Raw genomic sequence first — 18405 nt, 5'->3', positions numbered from 1 at the left:
AATCTGTAATGGAGAATGCAGCAGTCAGTTTGGGCTCTGTGGAATCTGTCAAGGAGAACACAGCTGTCAGTTTGGGCCCTGAAATATGTCAAGGAGAAGGAGTTGTCATTAAGTCATGTACTGCTGTGCCCTCTGCTCTACCATCACTGTGGGTGACTATGCCTCCACAGCAATGTTCTTGGGGTGACCTACCCCAGTACCCACCTGCCTCAGGAGGTGGCTACTCTCCTGTAGTGCCAGGCATCTTACAACCCTCACAGCCTGCACCATCATAGGCCGTAAAAGACTTCCCAGTCAATGTGGGCCCAAATGAGGATGCCTAGTACTGGTTTCCCACTACCATAGCTGAACACTCCATCTAGAAGGCAGCCAATGAGTCAGGCCCAGATTCCCCCTACTTTCAGCATATCCTTGCTCAATGGCCCATGCAGTAACAAACTTATTTTGATGGGTACCATTTGCTTAAAGCCGTGTTGGATTCTACAGTCTTTCTCCATTGGAGATCAACCTATGATGATCAGGCAGAATCCCAGGCCCAGAGGAACATCTTATTTAACATCCCAGTGATCTATGATATGCTCACAGGGAATGGGGAATATGTGCATTCAGATTGGCTTGAATGCCTATTTTCAACAGGTTTCGGACCTGGCCCTCAAGGCACTACAATAGGTTGAGGAAATTGGCTCAGACCATTTGCCAAGGCATGCATATAACGTACTTCTTTATGAACCAACTTGAAGTCTGCCTAAGGGCCTAGCAACAGGCACTGTCAGAGTTCTTGATCACTGTCAGAGTTCCTGATCATGCCCAGCCAACGAGAGATGGCCACATAATGCCACCAGATAGAGACACAGCTTGGGTGCTGGGAGTAGGTTATATAAGGCCTTTCCCATTATTGAATAAAGGAGTTTGTTGTTTACCATCAATTGACTCCTGGTGTCTGTGCCATTGATGCCAAGCCTTGTCACCCTCTCCCCTGAGGGAGCTGTTAGGATCCAGCAACACTCCAGGATAGACATCCTCAAGCAACTGACCATTCTTTATGTCTCCTTTTCTCATCTCTCTATAAGACTGCACACTGCTATGACTTTACTTTTTGAATGGGTTAGAGGAACTAAACTTAGATCCGCAAACTTGTTGGGAAAGCATGTTAATTCACTCAAGAGTCTAACTAAATTAAAGTTTGTTTTCTATTTATTTATTAAGGTAATTTGGGGGCTGAAGAGCTGGTTCAGCAGTTAAGGCAATTATTGCTCTTCTAGAAAACCAAGTTTAATTCCAAACATCCAGAATAGGTAGCTTACTACCACCAGCAACTCAAGCTCCTAGGGATCTATTACTCTCTTTGACCTTTGAGAGCACTCAGGTACAAGTGGCAAATACACACACACACACACACACACACACACACGCACACACACACACACACACACAAATATGTACACACAGATATGCACAGATATGCACATGCACATAGCATATGTATGTAAATATTAATAAATAAGAAAATATCTTGACATTTGATAGTGCAGTTGATGGTTTAAATATACATAACGATTGTAATTGTAATTAATTATTCAATAAAGTCTTTAAAGCCTGAAGCTATACTGAAGGAAATGATGTGGTTCTATGTTTATTAATATGGAAGCTATAATCACTCATAAGAACTTAATGAGTGACAATTACACGATTACAGTTGAAAGCATTTATAAATAATTATGTTACTTAATTTTTAGGGAAAAATTTTAATCATATTCCACCAAATTAAAATTTAGTCAACATAATCTTGTTTCCTATTTGACATGCAGCTTGACTATCATTTCTACTCCGAATACCAAGATTACATGTATACTTCAACATATGTCAAATGTAATGATATAAATTCAAAGAATGAGTGCATTTTAAAATTATTTTAAATCTTACTTGTATAGACTTTAACATGTTGTTTAGGAATTAGTATCTCCACAGACCAGAGAGGGTAAGTGGCAAGGAGGGCTCAAGGGGGGATTCAAGGGGAATCTCCCTGGGAAGGGAAAATAGAGTAGATTTTGCAGGTAGACTCGGGGCAGGTGGGGATGGAAACAGGAACAATCAGGTAGAGGTTGAGGGGAGGGATAGAGGGAGAGATTACTAGGAGAGATGACTATAATTGGGGTGCATTAGGGGGGTGGTGTGGAAAGCTAGTTCAGTTGGAACTCCCTGGAATCTATGAGAGTGAACTAGCAAAGTTTCCTAGTAATGAGGCATATAGAGCCTGAACCAGCCGTCCTTCCATAACCAAGCAAGGCTTCCATCTGTGGGACTGGGGCAGCTACTCAGCCACAAAACCTTCAACCTATAACCTGCCCTTCTGCAAGATGTGCTGGGGTAATGGAGGCACAGAACTTATGGGAATGGCCAACCAATGACTTTCAGAATTTGAGACCCTTTCCAAGAAAGGAAGGCCATGTTTCCTCTAGGATGGCCAATAATCAGAGTCTGAATAGCCTAGAGACCCAGGATAGAGCCAACTGCAACTGAAACTGAAAAAAAAAATCAATGAAGTGATGACTACTGATGTTCTGCTCTACTTGTAGATCTGTGCTTAGTCAGGTTGACATCAGAATGGAGCTATACAAAAACTGATGGGAGCAGATGCAGAGATCCAGAGACAAACATTAGGGGGAGCCAGTGCAACCCCACAGAAGAGTGATAGGAGGGATTTTAGGAACTAGAGATTTCAAGGAAACCAAGAGATCATGGCCCACAGAATCAAATAAGTGGGGCTCATGGGGTTCACAGAGATTGAAGTGAGAATGATGGAGCTCACATGGCTCTACCCTAGGTCCTCTGCATATATGTTATGGTTGTGTAGCTTGGTGTTCTTATGGGACTCCTAACAGTGAGAATGGGGAGTGTCTCTATGGTAGTTTGAATATCATTTTTCTGTGCAATCTCATAGGGAGTGGAACTATTAGGAGTTGTGGTTTTGTTGGAGTGGGTTTGGCCTGGTTGGAGAAAGTTTGTCACTGTGGGGGTGGGCTGTAAGGTTTCCTATGCTCAGGATAACACCCAGTGTGTCAGTCAACTTCCTCTGGCCTGTGTATCAAGGTGGATCCAACACCATCTCTGCCTTTACTCCACCATGCACCCACCATGATGATAATGGACTGAACCTCTGGAAGTGTAAGGGCCACCCCAATTGAATATTTTCCTTGTAACAGTAGCCGAACCCTAACTAAGACAGTCCCTGACTCATTTACAGCTCTTAGGACCATTTTTTTTTCTACTGCATCACCTGGTCCAGTTTTGATATGAGTGTTTGTGCCTAGTCTTATTGTAACTTTTTTATGATGTGTTCAGTTGATATCCCTGGAGGCCTGATCTTTACTGAAGGGAAATGGAGGAGGAGTGGATCTGGAGGAGAGGAGGCAGGGAAGAGTGAAGAGAGGGGTAACTTTAGTGAAGATGTAATAAATGAGAGAAGGATTTCTAAAAAGAGAGAAAGAATTAGCATTTCAAAAGCTGTTTCAAATATTTTAGTGGTTTATTAACCCAAAGTTATAAATTTGAATCTGTTTCCAATCTTTATACGTCAACTGCAATCTGATAATAGCAAATCTGGAGTTGTTGCTATTAATTTCAAATTAATCACATGGAGATATCCTCTACTATTTCAGGATTGAAGTACAAAATTGATGTCTATATATAGGAATCACTAAATGAGTATACATTAGAAAGTACAATCACATATTTTTACATTATGGATTATTATCTGCAATATGTTTTATTATTTTTGTTAGCATATAAAACAATGGTTTTCTTTATGATATTTCCATTGGCCTAAGACATTTTAGTTTTCTCTAACTCTTCTCCCCCACCACTGTCCTTCCCATCCCCTTTATCTCTTCATAGTTCCTTTCTTCTCTAAGTAATCTCTACTTCTTCTTTTATGTCTCATGAGTAACACTTATTTTTATTTTTAGAATTTTAATTTGATAACATTTATTCAGTAAAAATTTTAAAATATGGCAAAGTTATAAATAAATGTTTTACTTTTTGACTATTCTTTAAATAACATCTTTTATTTGGGCCACCTATAACCATTGTCCATTTAGTTATAATAAAATGTTGCATTCCTAACTCTTGTGATACTCATTAATGTTCTTGCTCTTTTGATACCCAGCTTAGTTTATATAAATTAGAACACTGTTGTCATTAGGTTGTGCACAATAAATACACTAGGGATTCTAATGGAAGGAATATGCTGAGGAAGGAATTTCATAAGCTTCAGACCAGCCTGGACTACATATGTTTTCCAGGCTAAGCTCTTGAAACATTGACCAACTGAATATCTAAGAAAGTGAATCTAACCCATTGAAACATGTCTTTTGCCAACAGATTCTATTGTAAGTTCTGTCAGTGGGAGATACTGGTCCATCCTTAAAGGTTTTGTTACCTCACTTAGGTGTACCCTCTCTCCTGGTCCCTGCCATCTGTGTGGCTTTCTGTAACCTGCCCTTTCTACTCTGCGGCTAGTGTCCCATATTTAACATTAGCTGTACCTGTTTCCAGGAAGCCTCCATATGAACCCTGGGGTTAGGATAGAAGCAACTGTTTTCCATCATGGTATAGGGCTGCTTCTGTGTTCTTTCGAGTTAGTTTTTTTTTTTTTTCAAACCTTCCTTATTTAAACTTGTTACAGAAAATTTTCTTTTATTGCAAATATTCCCTGTTGATTACTAAATCTGCATGTATGCCCATGCTTAAGCTTTATTTCTTACTGAATATATAATGCTAAATCTGCCCCATGTGGAGGCATTTTCTGGTCATTTATTTATGTTAATTTCTTAGGCTGCAGAAATGCTTCAGTCAGCAAAGTGTTTGCAGCACAATTTGAAGACCACATTTTGATATTCAACATCCATGTAAAAATGAATGGTATGATCCTGCCATCTGTAACACTACAGAGGGAGAGGCATAGAAATGAGGCTCCTAGAGCTCACTGACCAGCAAAGGGGCAGTTGTTGACCTCCAAATTCACTGAGAGACCCTGTCTCAATAAATAAGGTAGAGAAAAATGGAGGTAAATACCTAAAGTCAACCTCTGTATTTCACACATGTGCACACACTTGTACTGACAAACATACATATATTGCATCACACACATTCACATGCTCACAAATATACATGCATGTACATGCGCACATACAAAGTCATTTTAAGAAACAATGCATCTTTCCAGAATCCTAACAGAGCACTCTAATGGAGTTTGGTTTATGACAAATGTTTCACCAATCTTTTAAAAAAAGATTGTATCCTATTTTAATTTAATCATACCCTACACAATATATATGATTAAATATTAAATTCCCGTTAAAGTTTAATTGAGAAAAGTAATTGGTCTTGCACTGTGTGGCCTCTTGTTAAGTGCTATCTATAATATTTTAATATGCACAGAAATGCTTATTGTACAATTCAACTTTTAAGTTAATTTGCATTTCCTGGACTGAATTTTGTTTTGCTGATTTACTACACAATAAAAATGTATTTTTTAACATAGTCAGGTTTTAAAATTTGTTTGTAGTGGTGGTATGCTGTGGGATAGTCTGTATGTCAAATTGCTATGATTGGTCAATAAATAAAACACTGATTGGACAGTGGCCAGGCAGGAAGTATAGGCAGGACTAACAGAGAGGAGAAAAGAAAGAACAGGAAGGCAGAAGGAGACACTGCCAGCTTCCGCCATGACAAGCAGCATGTGAAGACAGTGGTAAGCCACGAGCCACATGGCAAGGTATAGATTGATGGAAATGGATTAATTTAACCTATAAGAACAGTTATCAAGAAGCCTGCCATGGCCATACAGTTTGTAAGCTATATAAGTCTCTGTGTTTACTTGGTTGGGTTTGAGTGGCTGTGGGACTGGCAGATGACAGAGATTTGTCCTGACTGTGGGCAAAGCAGGAAAACTCTAGCTACAGTGGTACTAGAGATAGACTCTGCCTTTCCCACAAATTTTGGAGTAAATTTTACTGTTATAGATACAGCCTTAGACATTAGAAAAATGTTGATAAATCTGTATACCATGTAAATCACATCAAGTTAGGATCATATTACCTCATGAAATTCCTCAAAATGAAAGTTTCTCCTACCACTCCTTGCTATCTTTCAAATCCATGGCATCTTTTCGTCATTAATTTTCATTTTATCAATATGCATATACGTGTGTTCCCTTTTCCATATTGCCTTTATATTGACACTTAATACAAGTGTGGTCTTTGCATTTTGTCATTTGACTATGGTAGCTAGTATAAATGGAATATAGAAAGAATACTTTTATTTTCTCTACATACTCAAAAATTTCAGTGCAGCTAGAGAAAATTGAGAATTGGAGAAAAATTAAATCAATGAGTAAGCTTAGGGTAATTATGTAAGACTTTTAAACAACAGTTTTCAGTATTTTAGTCTCTATTAAGTTTGAGATCAATTGATTTACAGCATGAACTTTCTTTCAGATTTTTCTGTGGAAAGTCTTGGTTGTCTAAGATGCAGTAGGATCATACACTAATATGTAAAGGCCTTTGCTTTGTGCAATGGGAAAAGGGTCATGATGTGTCCCAAGAAAGGGTGGTAAGAAAGCAAAACCAAGGAATCATGTTTAGAATAGGTTGTATGGTAGAGCAAAATAGACTTCTGAAGTGACTGAGGGCTCAGTAACATGCCAGGAGAATTGGGAGTATTCTGAGATTTATACATGAGAAACTAGATGATTGGTTGGATCATTAATAGAATGAAAATAAAAGTCTTTTTTGTTTGTTTGTTTTTTGAGATAGGGTTTCTCTGTGTAACTTTGTGCCTTTCCTGGAACTCACTCTGTAGTGCAGGTGAAAATAAAAGTCTTAGGAGATTGAATTACCCCATTTTGAGTGCACTAAATTCCAGATGGTTAATGGTGGCAGAGTTGAAGTTTTAGTAGTTAAATGGACATAAACACCTATCTTTAACAAATCTTAGAAGCAGAGATCAAAATTCGGAATTTATGGGTGGCTTGAATATAGCATTCAGAAACAGAAATAAATGCTATTCTCTATGCATGAACTGGGGAGGGGGTCTGCAGCATTACAACCTCAGTAAGTAGAAAGCCTTAGCACTGGTAATTAATCAGTTATGAAAAACAAAACCAAAAACTGCTGAGAATCCTCGAAAGATGTCATTGAGATTATTTAGGCCCTAATTTTGAAAATCATATGTTTCATTTCCCTTTGTAAAAAAATTAAGATGTAAAATACATTAGACAGTGACTGCAGATAAAGATGTGGACAGTTACATGGTTATGAGTAAGTACCCTTTGAAGGTAAAATTAAAGAAAACATAAATTGCATGTGTGGAACTTACTCTGTGTGTCTTCCTTTGTAATTTATGTATTCTGGATTTTTTTTTTTTTTGATTTGGTCTTTGTCACTTTCTTGGCATTTACTTAGGATTTTTACTTCATGTGGGTGCTAGAATATGAACCCAGGTCCTCTGAAAGAGTAATGGCCTTTTGTCACCAAGCCACCTCTCTAGACTCTAAAACCTCATTTTCAAGCCAATAATCAAAGTCTTCATAAAAATGAGCCTCTGTATATGTGTCTTAATGCTTGCATGGTACTGAGAGTCAAAGTAAAGACCTTGGGCATGTGGGGTGGTGCTTTGTTGTGACCTAAGCTTCCAGCACTGTTTGAACTTTCAAACGTACATGGCATGAATGTATATTTATGTGCATATTGTAAAGTTGTGTTCTATGAAAGCAAATAAAATCAGTTGAAAAATTGTTCCAGGACATCAAGGTATACTTTTTAATTACAAACTGAACTGATCACTCGTTTTATTTTAGAAAAGATTATAATAAAAAAATAAAAAAGAGACTTCTCTTTGTCTCATTATCATGTATTAAGCAAAATGCCTTAAATTTCCATATTCTTGTAATTTTGTTAAAATTTTAAACTTTAGTGTATTCAAGGAAATAATGAAAACTGCTCTATGCAACTGTTAACTTATTTGCAATCAATAATTTCTTTCTCAAAAGATAACTCAATTATCTGTTTCTTTCACTCTGCCATTTCTTATGATCTTTCTTATTGTTCAGTAAAATAATTGAATTTATTTCAATATAAACTATTGCATTTTTCATAACACATAAAATAGACATTGCAGTTTTGGAGACCTTCTATGTCTTTTTTGGCTTCTGAAGCTTATTTAGTCTATTATTGTTCTTGTTTAAAAGCCATATTGTCTCCAGGAAGCTTGCATTCTCATTATATTCTCCATGCCAAATTACCATAACATACTTTATAATGGCATGAGTTCATTCATAATTAATAAAGATGATCAGAATGGATTTTCTTTTGTGCACATAAAAACTGACTAAACACAGAAGCATCCAATACACTTAGCAATATAAAAACTTAAAAGCATAGAATATAAGAAAATATTTTCTGTTTTATGGCCAATTGTATTAGGAATATAGAAGAATATTGTTAGTATAACTAAACCATTTTTGTCACCAATCATATTTCTATTAAGCTTTCTTTATTTGTGAAATATATGTAAATGATTTTATTAGTGTGTGTGCATGTGTGTGTGCATGTGCATGTGTGTGTGTGTGTGTGTGTGTGTGTGTGTGATACTTTGATTTGAAATAGGGTCTACTCTGTAGCCCTTGTTGGTTTCAGTCTCATTTTCTCTGATTACAGATTATGCCACCAAGTACACTGTGTGACTGCTTTTTTTATCCTGCAATTGTTTTATTTTTTTTTTTAATTTATTCTTCTTTCATACATTGCATCCTAAGCACAATTTCCCCTCCATCCACTTCTATTCCCTCTCAACCTCGCCCCAAGATCCCTTCCTCTTCTTTTTCCCTTCAGAAAACAGTCAGCCTCCCAGGAATATCAAACTAACACAGCATAAGATGTTACAATAAGACTAGACACAGACCCTCATATCAAGGCTGGACAAGCCAACCCACTAGGAGTAAATGGGACCCAAGTGCAGGCAAAAGAGTTAGAGTCTCCTCATTCCTATAGTTAAGAGTCCCACAAGAACACCAAGGTACACAACCTTAGCATATATGCAGAGGACCTAGCTCAGTGTCTGTGATTGTCTCTTCGGTCTTTGCCTTATGAGCACTGCATAGAATTTTTAAGGCACTTGATATACTTAATCACAGAAGTAACCACAAGATTGAGTGATTTATCTTTTACTAAAACATACATTTTCTTCATATTTATTTGTATTCATAATAAATTGCTTTTTATATATCCTATTTTTTTCTATTACCTTGGTGTTTTCCCCTGTACCAAAATTGGAAGCATCTTATTTTTAATCGTTCAAATGTTATTCTGCCACTTACCCATACTAGCTATTTTCATATATCATAACTATGTCACAGTAACACCAAATTCTAACCAATTTGTTCAAGTACGTTAAACTAATTCCTATTTACTTATAAAATGCATTCTTTCTCATTTAATATTTTCAACATTATATAATTATATATTTTAAAATTATGCAAGCCATACAGATCTTACAACCACATTTATATACAATATACCTATTATATGATTATTATATGTACCTTTGGGTATATGTGTGTGTGTGTGTGTGTGTGTGTGTGTGTGTGTATGTGTCTGTCTATGGGTTAAGAGAGCAAAATCAAGAGTTAAAATGTGATAGAAACAAGTAAAGAGAACTTTATTGACAAAATTACCATTGTTTCAGTATTACCTAGTATTTTAAGGCTAGCATTGTTCATACTTATCCTCAAATTTTTGCTGTGTGATCTAAATTACTTTCTTCTATGTCATCATTAAAATAGTTTTAAATTATATTGCCTAGTTTATTTCAATCACCTAACATCATGTATTTGAAATTCTATAGGTCTTCAATTCTTAAGGTAGAAACACATAACATAAATAAAATAATTAATTCCTAATTCCTAATAAAACCTCATATGACAGTTTAAATGCACATGAAATATAATCAGGAATAGTTAACTTTTGGGCTAGAATCATTTACAAACCATTATACATAATTTCTAGAAAAAATAATGCTTTCAGACCATTGTATTAGCATAAAAAAAGAGGCCTGAGATTCTTATGCATCTTTGAAAACCCATACAGATTATGAAATCATAGATAGCATAGAAGTATCTTTTTCAAATTTAGACATGGTAAAAAATGGAGCTACCTCATGTCTTCACATCTCATGTTCCCTCTGGTGGAAGAAGCACGGGACCAGCATCATATACTCTCAGAACCACCTGAGCTGTAGTCCTGAGTAAGAAGGTAGGTAGCATGCTCATCCTTAGTATACTCTTTTCTCAAACATAAAATCAATACACACTATGTAGAAATACTGAAGATACTAATGCATTTATCTCTAATCTCTAGGTGGGCTCTCAAATTGATATATTAAAAAAAGTTGTTCTAGTCTTCCATGTTAGAGAACCGAGGACTTACTGATAGGTCTGTTTCAGAGTGTTGGGGAATCTAGGTATCCTACTATGTGTATGACTGTTAAAAACTTGACCCCATTGAACTCATTTCTCTCTCTTCACCATGTATTGAAAATTAATATCTGTGTTTTCTTTATTAGAAATATGTTGTGTGAAGTATTTTAAAGCCATGGTAGTCATTTACTTCAGTAATTTAACACTGTTTTTCTTATATCTAGATTGTTCTATTTTGCCCTAAACATTTCTTGCTAGAAAGAATACTTGAATTATTAACACAGTTCTCTCATTTGAAAGGTGAGGAAAACATACACATGATATGTTTATGCATATCAGGACTGATAATAATTGAAAGAATTAAGGCAACAACAGTAAACAAAAAATCTTTATTTCTCATTATGAATAAATACAGCTTCACTAAGTAGGAGAAATCTGTGGAATAACAAAATGATATGAGCTCAAGATATGTATATAGCTCAGGAAGTACAGGCATTTGTCATTGAGCATACAACCTGTGTTAGCTTCCCTGAACTGACAGTGTGGGAAGAGAGAACCAACTTTGACCTCTGCACTCATGTTGTAGTATATGGATGAATATAAACACATGCTCTCATGTATTTACACATAATAGAAAAAAGTGAAAGGAAAAATACAAATCCATGTATAATGTGTAATTCAGAGAACTAAAAATCTGATAAAAGATCCATTTATTCTCTGCTCTGATGTATCAATTTAAATAAGATATCTTGTAAGAAAGCTTTATTGATTTCTGATGACAATAGAATAGGCTAGAAAGCTAGAAAGAAATCACATACTAGGAGAACACAGTACCCTACCATAATCACATTCATAAACTTCTCTAATATGTTGCCCTTCTTCTCCAATAAATAATATCTTATTATAGAGGGGGTAGTCTAAAAATTAAGTAGTAAGTCTCTCAGTGAAGAAGTATTTTTGTCTCAGTCTTCTAAGTATTGGAATTACAAGAAAGACCTAGAATGCCCAGTATATTGCTAATAAATTTTAAATACAAGTTTACCTTCAAGATCCCCTCATTTCAACAAATAGTGGAAATAGGTGTTGATCAATGGCTTGATAAAAGAAAAAGATAACAAATTGGTCTATCATGTGTCACTGGTTAATGTCCTTCAACCTATCATTGGTTAATTTTCATCATTGGCTTTTATGGCCATTACTGAGAATACTGTCCTTGAGAATTATTAGTAAAAGTATGTGATTTGGAAAATATAGCACTGGGAATCACAATATTTTTATGGCTTCCCTACATATCTGTCTCTTTTTCTTTAAAATGCTTTATGCCAAAGCAAGTTCTTATAATTTGTTGAGTGGAAGCATCCATAAATCAATCAATCCTGATTTTAATTCTTAGTTACTATCAATAGTCGAATAAAAGACAGTAGTTTCTAAAGCTTCAATAGATTTCCAGTTTTTTGGTATAGGAATAGTTTTTAATTTTCTAATCTTAAAATCCACCAAAAACTTCCACTCACTGTGGAATTCATACTTGTGAGTTCATATTGTGTGTTCATAGCTCCTTATTTTCCCTATATTTTAACTAGTTATCTTACACTCTTCCTGATTTTTTTTTATGATGGTTTGGATCTAAGTCAATGAGATGAATGAATGGTAAAGCCTTTAGTCTCTTTTGATAGTGTATTTGCACATACAGTTTCACATATTTTAGTTATCTAATGCATTTTGAATTTTCCTTTTGACAAACACAGAAATTATACTAGGTTAAGTATGCTGTATATAGTTAAGTCTTGTAATGTTATAAAGCTGTGACAACCTACCATAGGGAGGTCAGGTACAAGTAGTGATTTTTCTCCATGAAATCTAACTCAAAGTTTGTGATGTTTTCTACTCTGTGGCTTAGAGTTTTAAAGTACTGAGTCTCACAGATGACATTATAATAAGAGAAAAGGTAAGAGAATATTTTTGCTATTTCTAGCTGAAAATTGGTGAAAGAATTTATCACAAGGTAATGTCAACTTATAAAATTTCTTATTGTTTTCTGCCCTCTGTCCTTTGTCCTCATCAATAAAGTGGAGTGGTGATTCCATTTTTCTGTTTCCTTATCTGTAGTGAACAAAAATTCTATAATTTGAATTAATAAATAGTTTTATAAGTTTCCACAACTTAAGATTATATTGGATCCCACTACAAATTGTGAAATGTTATTCAATTGACCTTAAAAACATAAAGAATACAACAGCACTTGCTCAGCTATGTTCATATCAGCATTGTTTGTAATCGCAAGAACCTGGAAACAACCTAGATGCCCTTCAATTGAAGAATGGATAAATACAACGTGGTACATATACACAATGGAATACTATTCAGCAGAGAAAAACAATGACATCATGATTTGCAGGCAAATGGATGGATCTAGAAAAAAATCATCCTGAGTGAGGTAACCCAGACTCAGAAAGACAAACATGGTATGTACTCACTCATAGGAGGACACTATATATAGATGACTAGACTGCTACTCACAACTCCAGGGAGGCTACCTAGAAAACAGGACCCCAAGAAAGACATAGGGATCGCCCAATGACAGAGAAATGGATGAGATCCACACGAACAACCTGGACGTGAGTGGGGTTAATGAAGGGCAAGGTTCAAGGGAAAGAGAGTTTAGGGGAGCCAGAGATCCCAGTTTGATCAAGAACAGAGGGAGAACAAGGAATGAGAGACCATGACAAATGATGACCACATGAGAATAGAAGGAAGCAAAGTGCTAGAGAGGTCCCCAGAAATCCACAAATATACCTCCACAATAGACTACTGGCAATGGTCAAGAGACAGCCCGAACTGACCTACTCTGGTGATAGGACAGCCAAACACCCTAACTGTCATGTTAGAAACCTCATCCAAATGACTGAAGGAACCAGATGCAGAGATCCACTGCCAGGCCCCAGGTGGAGCTCCAGGAGTCCAACTGGCAAGAAAGAGGAGGGTTTATATGAGCGAGAATTGTTGAGACCAAGATTGGAAAAAGCACAGGGACAAATAGCCAAACTAATGGAAACACATGAACTATGAACCAATAGCTGAGGAGCACCCAACTGGATCAGGCCCTCTGGATAAGTGAGACAGTTGATTAGCTTGAACTGTTTGGGAGGGCCCCACGCAGTGGGACCGGTTCCTGTCCTCAGTGCATGAGCTGGCTGTTTGGAACCTGGGGCTTATGCAGGGACAGTTGGCTCAGCCTGGGAGGAGGGGACTAGACCTCCTTGGACTGAAACTACCAGGTTAAGCTGAATCCCCAGGGGAGTCTTTGTCCTGGAGGAGATGGGAATGAGGGGTGGGCTGGGGGGAAGGCACGGGGAGGAGGGAAGGGGAGGACAAGGGAATCTGTGGCTGATATGTAAATTAAATTATTATATTAAAAAAGAGAAAAAACAAAGAATATATATCTTTTTTTTGTCTAAGGAATTATCGCCTGATTGCATCATAGATCAAATTGAAGGAGAGTATAAGAACAAATATTTAGAATGTAATTAGGTGTTATGCTGGTTTAGTAAAGTGGTGGTTAAATGGTCTCCTCCAAGATCCATGACTTCAGTAGCCCTAAGTAGTTGGCTAGGTTTCCAGTACCAGCCATGGTTTCCCTCTTGCTATGCAGGTGTTAAATTTTATAGAGAGCACATACAAGTAGATAATAAACAGAAAATAGATAATACACACTGTAATACATGTGCATTTGTTATTTAATTGATTTCACAAACCTTTTGTGTATACAGTACAATTTTACTTTATCATGTGAAAACTGTATCAAAATAAAAATTTCTTATAATGATAAAGGCATGCGTGAATCTATATGTAGCTAAGATAAGATTTAGATCCATGATCTTTCACTCATAATTTTTATGCCTTCTTTCTTAATTAGAATATAGCTCCTCATTACAATCCTAGAATGCTGAAAATTATTTAAAACTATGTTGTAATGTTTGCTTATAATACAGGAAGTTTTAGTATAGTGTACATATTGAAATAGCAAGACACAAAATTACCTGTGGTGGAAGCAGTGGTAATCTTATGAAAGCAAGGAGCATACTTAGGTCACTGCATCTCCGCTGCATGTCATACTTGACCCACATCATTAGTGCATGGAAGATGGTCTCTTCATCGGGAACATTTACATCATCACTGGCCAGTAGTTTATGGAGCTCTTCAGCTGGAAGGAGTAAAAACTCTTGATTTCTGATTACTTCCATTATGTTTTCCTGTGGGGAGAAAAGATCTTGGCATAAATTCTGTTTCATTCCTTTGTGGCTGGCAGAGCATTTCAGAGAAAAAATGTGAAAAGCAGTCAATAACCTTTGTTCTCATTATAACATAATCCTTGAGACTCATCCTTCAGAAACAAGAAGCTGTTAAGAAGAAAGCATTGTAATTGTAATTGAAGTGTAAATGTATCTGAGACAGCACAGATCTTGTAATAACTGGAGGATTATAATGCACAGCTTTGTTATGCAGGAAGAATGTACTCAATGATTAAATGTTCAAGTTTCAAGTGTACTGCTATGTAAGAATTAGCAAATATGAAAAGAATAACATTTTATACCTTCAAAGGTTTGAATACACATACACAAATCAGAAAATAGCAATAAAATTACAGGGAGGAATACAAAACAAGGCAGCTTTGTTGTTTATTTGAAAGGAGAAAAAAGACAGCTGAGAAACCACAGAAGTTACAAAATCATATGAGCTCTATCCACCTCTTTCTCTCACAATTACCTCTTCTCATGACCATTTCTTTGGTTTAATAGATTGCTGTTGTTGCTGATTAGATTTTTAAGTTATTGTTTATTGTAAAAATTTGTCCTTGATTTAATTCAAGTTACAAATATATTGAGCATTATAGACACAGAGCAAGATTTGGCCTTGGAGTTAATATGGTAATTTCAAAGAGCAGTCCCTAACCAGTGGACCACACAAGGGAAGATGAGATTTGGGGGTTCTACTTACATCTTCTCATTCAGAAATCTATAATATTGTCTTAGATGCTTTATTTTAAACAATTATTTGACAATTATATTGAAATCTAAGAAATTAAAGAAATGCCTTGCAAAGATTAAATAGAACTTTTTAAGGGTAGAAATATATATTGATATTTTATTTGTACTAAAATGTGATTTGTATGTTAATAAATAAAGTTGCCTGGGGGTCAGAGCTATTAGAGCTATAGCAAAAGCTGGGCGGTGGTGGCTCACACCTTTAATCCTAACACTTGGTAGGCAGAGCTAGGTAGATTTCTGTGTGTTCAAAGATACAGCCAGCATTGGACACACACACTTTTAATCATAATACCAACCATAGAAGACATGGAGGTCTGTACAGACAGGTAGTGACGAGGCAGTCATGTGGTTGTGTTTACAACCAATGAGGAGGCAGAACAGAAAGTCTGTATAAAGACAAAAACACAGGAAGTAGGTCTCTTGGCTGAAGAGGCTAGCTGTAGCAGACGGGTAAGGCTCTTAGCTCTGATCTCTTGGCTTTCCTCTTTGCATTGGTTCTGTGTTTCTTATTTAGTAAGATGGTTGGTTACATCTACAGAAATATGAACTATCAGTTGTTGCTTGAGAAATTGTAAATGACTATAATGTGTTTTGATCAAATACACCTCTTTCTGCTCTGCAGAAAATTGACTTTCTGGGTCTCAGTAGCCATCAAATTTGGCTTAATCATGATTTAATTTTAATTCCTATTTATTTTCATCTAGCTTTTGTTTTCTCACAATTAATCTCTCTGTGTCTCCTTGAGCTTCTGAGTTAAATCTTCTATAATGAGGCCGACATGATTTTAAATGTGTGTGGCATCTTCAAGGTTTCTTTTTAAGGACTCCTTAAACTTTTAGTTTCTACAGTGTGATGCCTTCTAATTGTAATTAATTTCTTCCCTTGATTGCATTGCAGTTGATAAATGACCCACTATTTCTTCTGTCATATTATTTAACATATCATCATTTACTCACTCTAGTATTTTAAATGATATTCATTAACTTTGTTTCCTGTGTTCCTTTCATGAATCAAGATTTAACACAAGAAGCCAGTAGTTGTGGTACATATCTGCAGTTCCAATATTTAGTTGGTGAAACCTAGATGATCAAGAAGTCAACACCGCCAGGCAGTGGTGGCGCACGCCTTTAATCCCAGCACTCAGGAGGCAGAGCCAGGCGGATCTCTATGAGTTCGAGGCCAGCCTGGGCTCCCAAGTGAGCTCCAGGAAAGGCGCAAAGCTACACAGAGAAACCCTGTCTCGAAAAAGCAAAAAAAAAAAAAAAAAAAAAGAAAAAAAAAAGAAGTCAACACCAACCTCAACCTCAGCTACACAGTGAGTATGAGACTAGGCTTGGTGGCATGAGACCCTGTCACAAGGTATAAGTAAGTAAGTAAGTGAGTAAGTAAGTAAATAAATAAATAAATAAATAAATAAATAAATAAATAAATAAATAAATTCTAAATCTACCTTCACTTCCTGTTCCTCAAGGCAACTATTTGTCAGTTGTATAGTTAACATCCCACTAGAGTGTCACAACACTTGGTACCTTAAGACCTCCCACAGCAGTTGCCAAACTGCAGTCTGGACTTTGGTATGCTTGTGCAATAGAAGGTGAACACGAGGGATAGACCTTGGGAACAGATTTGAAGAACACAGCCAAAGCATTTTCTTATTTATGTCACCCATCAAACAATTGTAAAAATCTAGGCTCAGTCTTTAAAGTAAAAGCTCAATATTAAATGCAACAAAATAACTGACAAATATCCATGAGGGTACCTTGAGCTGTATCAAAAGTGAAGTGAGACACAAGGAGAATAAGGACACTGAAGCTGGACCTTAGCAACCATGTCTCCTGCCAGTTAGAATATACCTTTTGGATGATCTGTCCTAGAGACTACAGACAAGTTGTCCCCTCTACATCAAAAGCAAAGGCAAGAGGACATTGGTCCATGCATAAGAACTAAAAAAAAGTCTTCATCACATTCCCTTCTTAAGTTTTCTGTGTCATAGAAAGACATAGCCTAAAAGAAAGATTTCTCTCGATCATTGCCAGTAGTCTATTGTGGGGGTATCTTTGTGGATTTCTGGGGACCTCTCTAGCACTTTGCTTCTTCCTATTCCCATGTGGTCTTCATTTATCATGGTCTCTTATTCCTTGTTCTCCCTCTCTGTTCTTGATCAAACTGGGATCTCCTGCTCCCTTAAGATCTCTTTCCCTCAAACCTTGCCCTTCATTACCCCCACTCACATCCAGGTTGTTCATATAGATCTCATCCATTTCTCTGTCATGGAGGAGAGAAAGCCCGAACTGACGTACTCTGGTGATAGGATGGCCAAACACCCTAATTGTCTTGCTAGAAATCTCATCCAATGACTGAGGGAAACAGATGCAAAGATCCATAGCCAGGCCCCAGGTGAGAAAGAGGAGGGATTGTATGAGCGAGAATTGTTGAGACCAAGGTTGGAAAAGGCACAGGGACAAATAGTCAAACTAATGGAAACACATGAACTATGAACCAATAGCTGAGGAGCCCCCAACTGGATCAGGCCCTCTGGATAAGTGAGACAGTTGATTAGCTTGAACTGTTTGGGAGTCATCCAAGCATTGGGACCGTGTTGTGGATATCGCTCTATATAAATAAAAAACTCATGGCCAGTGACCAGACAGGAAATATAGGTGGGACAAGGAGAGAGGAGAATTGGGAAAACAGGAAGAAGGAAGGAGAGACACTGCAGCCACTACCAGGACAAACAGCATGTAAAGACGCCAGTAAGCAACCAGCCACGTGGCAAGGTATAAATTTATAAAAATGGGTTAATTTAAGGTATAAGAACAGTTACAAGAAGCCTGCCACGGCCATACAGTTTATAAGTAATAAAAGTGTCTGAGTGATTATTTT

At 36.6% G+C, this 18405-nt stretch overlaps 1 protein-coding gene across 1 annotated transcript in view; it reads right to left on the bottom strand.

The window, feature by feature from the left end:
* Klhl1 (kelch like family member 1) overlaps window positions 1–18405 on the bottom strand; it is a 346069-nt gene that overhangs the window by 145097 nt on the left and 182567 nt on the right. The window contains exon 5 of the mRNA XM_037208360.1: window positions 14515–14727. Within this exon, the coding sequence (XP_037064255.1) occupies window positions 14515–14727 (213 nt within the window). The remainder of the gene's footprint in view (window positions 1–14514; window positions 14728–18405) is intronic.

Source organism: Peromyscus leucopus, chromosome 9 (genome assembly GCF_004664715.2).
Source record: "Peromyscus leucopus breed LL Stock chromosome 9, UCI_PerLeu_2.1, whole genome shotgun sequence".
Classification (NCBI taxonomy): Eukaryota; Metazoa; Chordata; class Mammalia; order Rodentia; family Cricetidae; genus Peromyscus; species Peromyscus leucopus.
The sequence above is the reverse complement of the archived record's forward strand: the minus strand, read 5'-3'. Positions and strand labels throughout refer to the sequence as shown.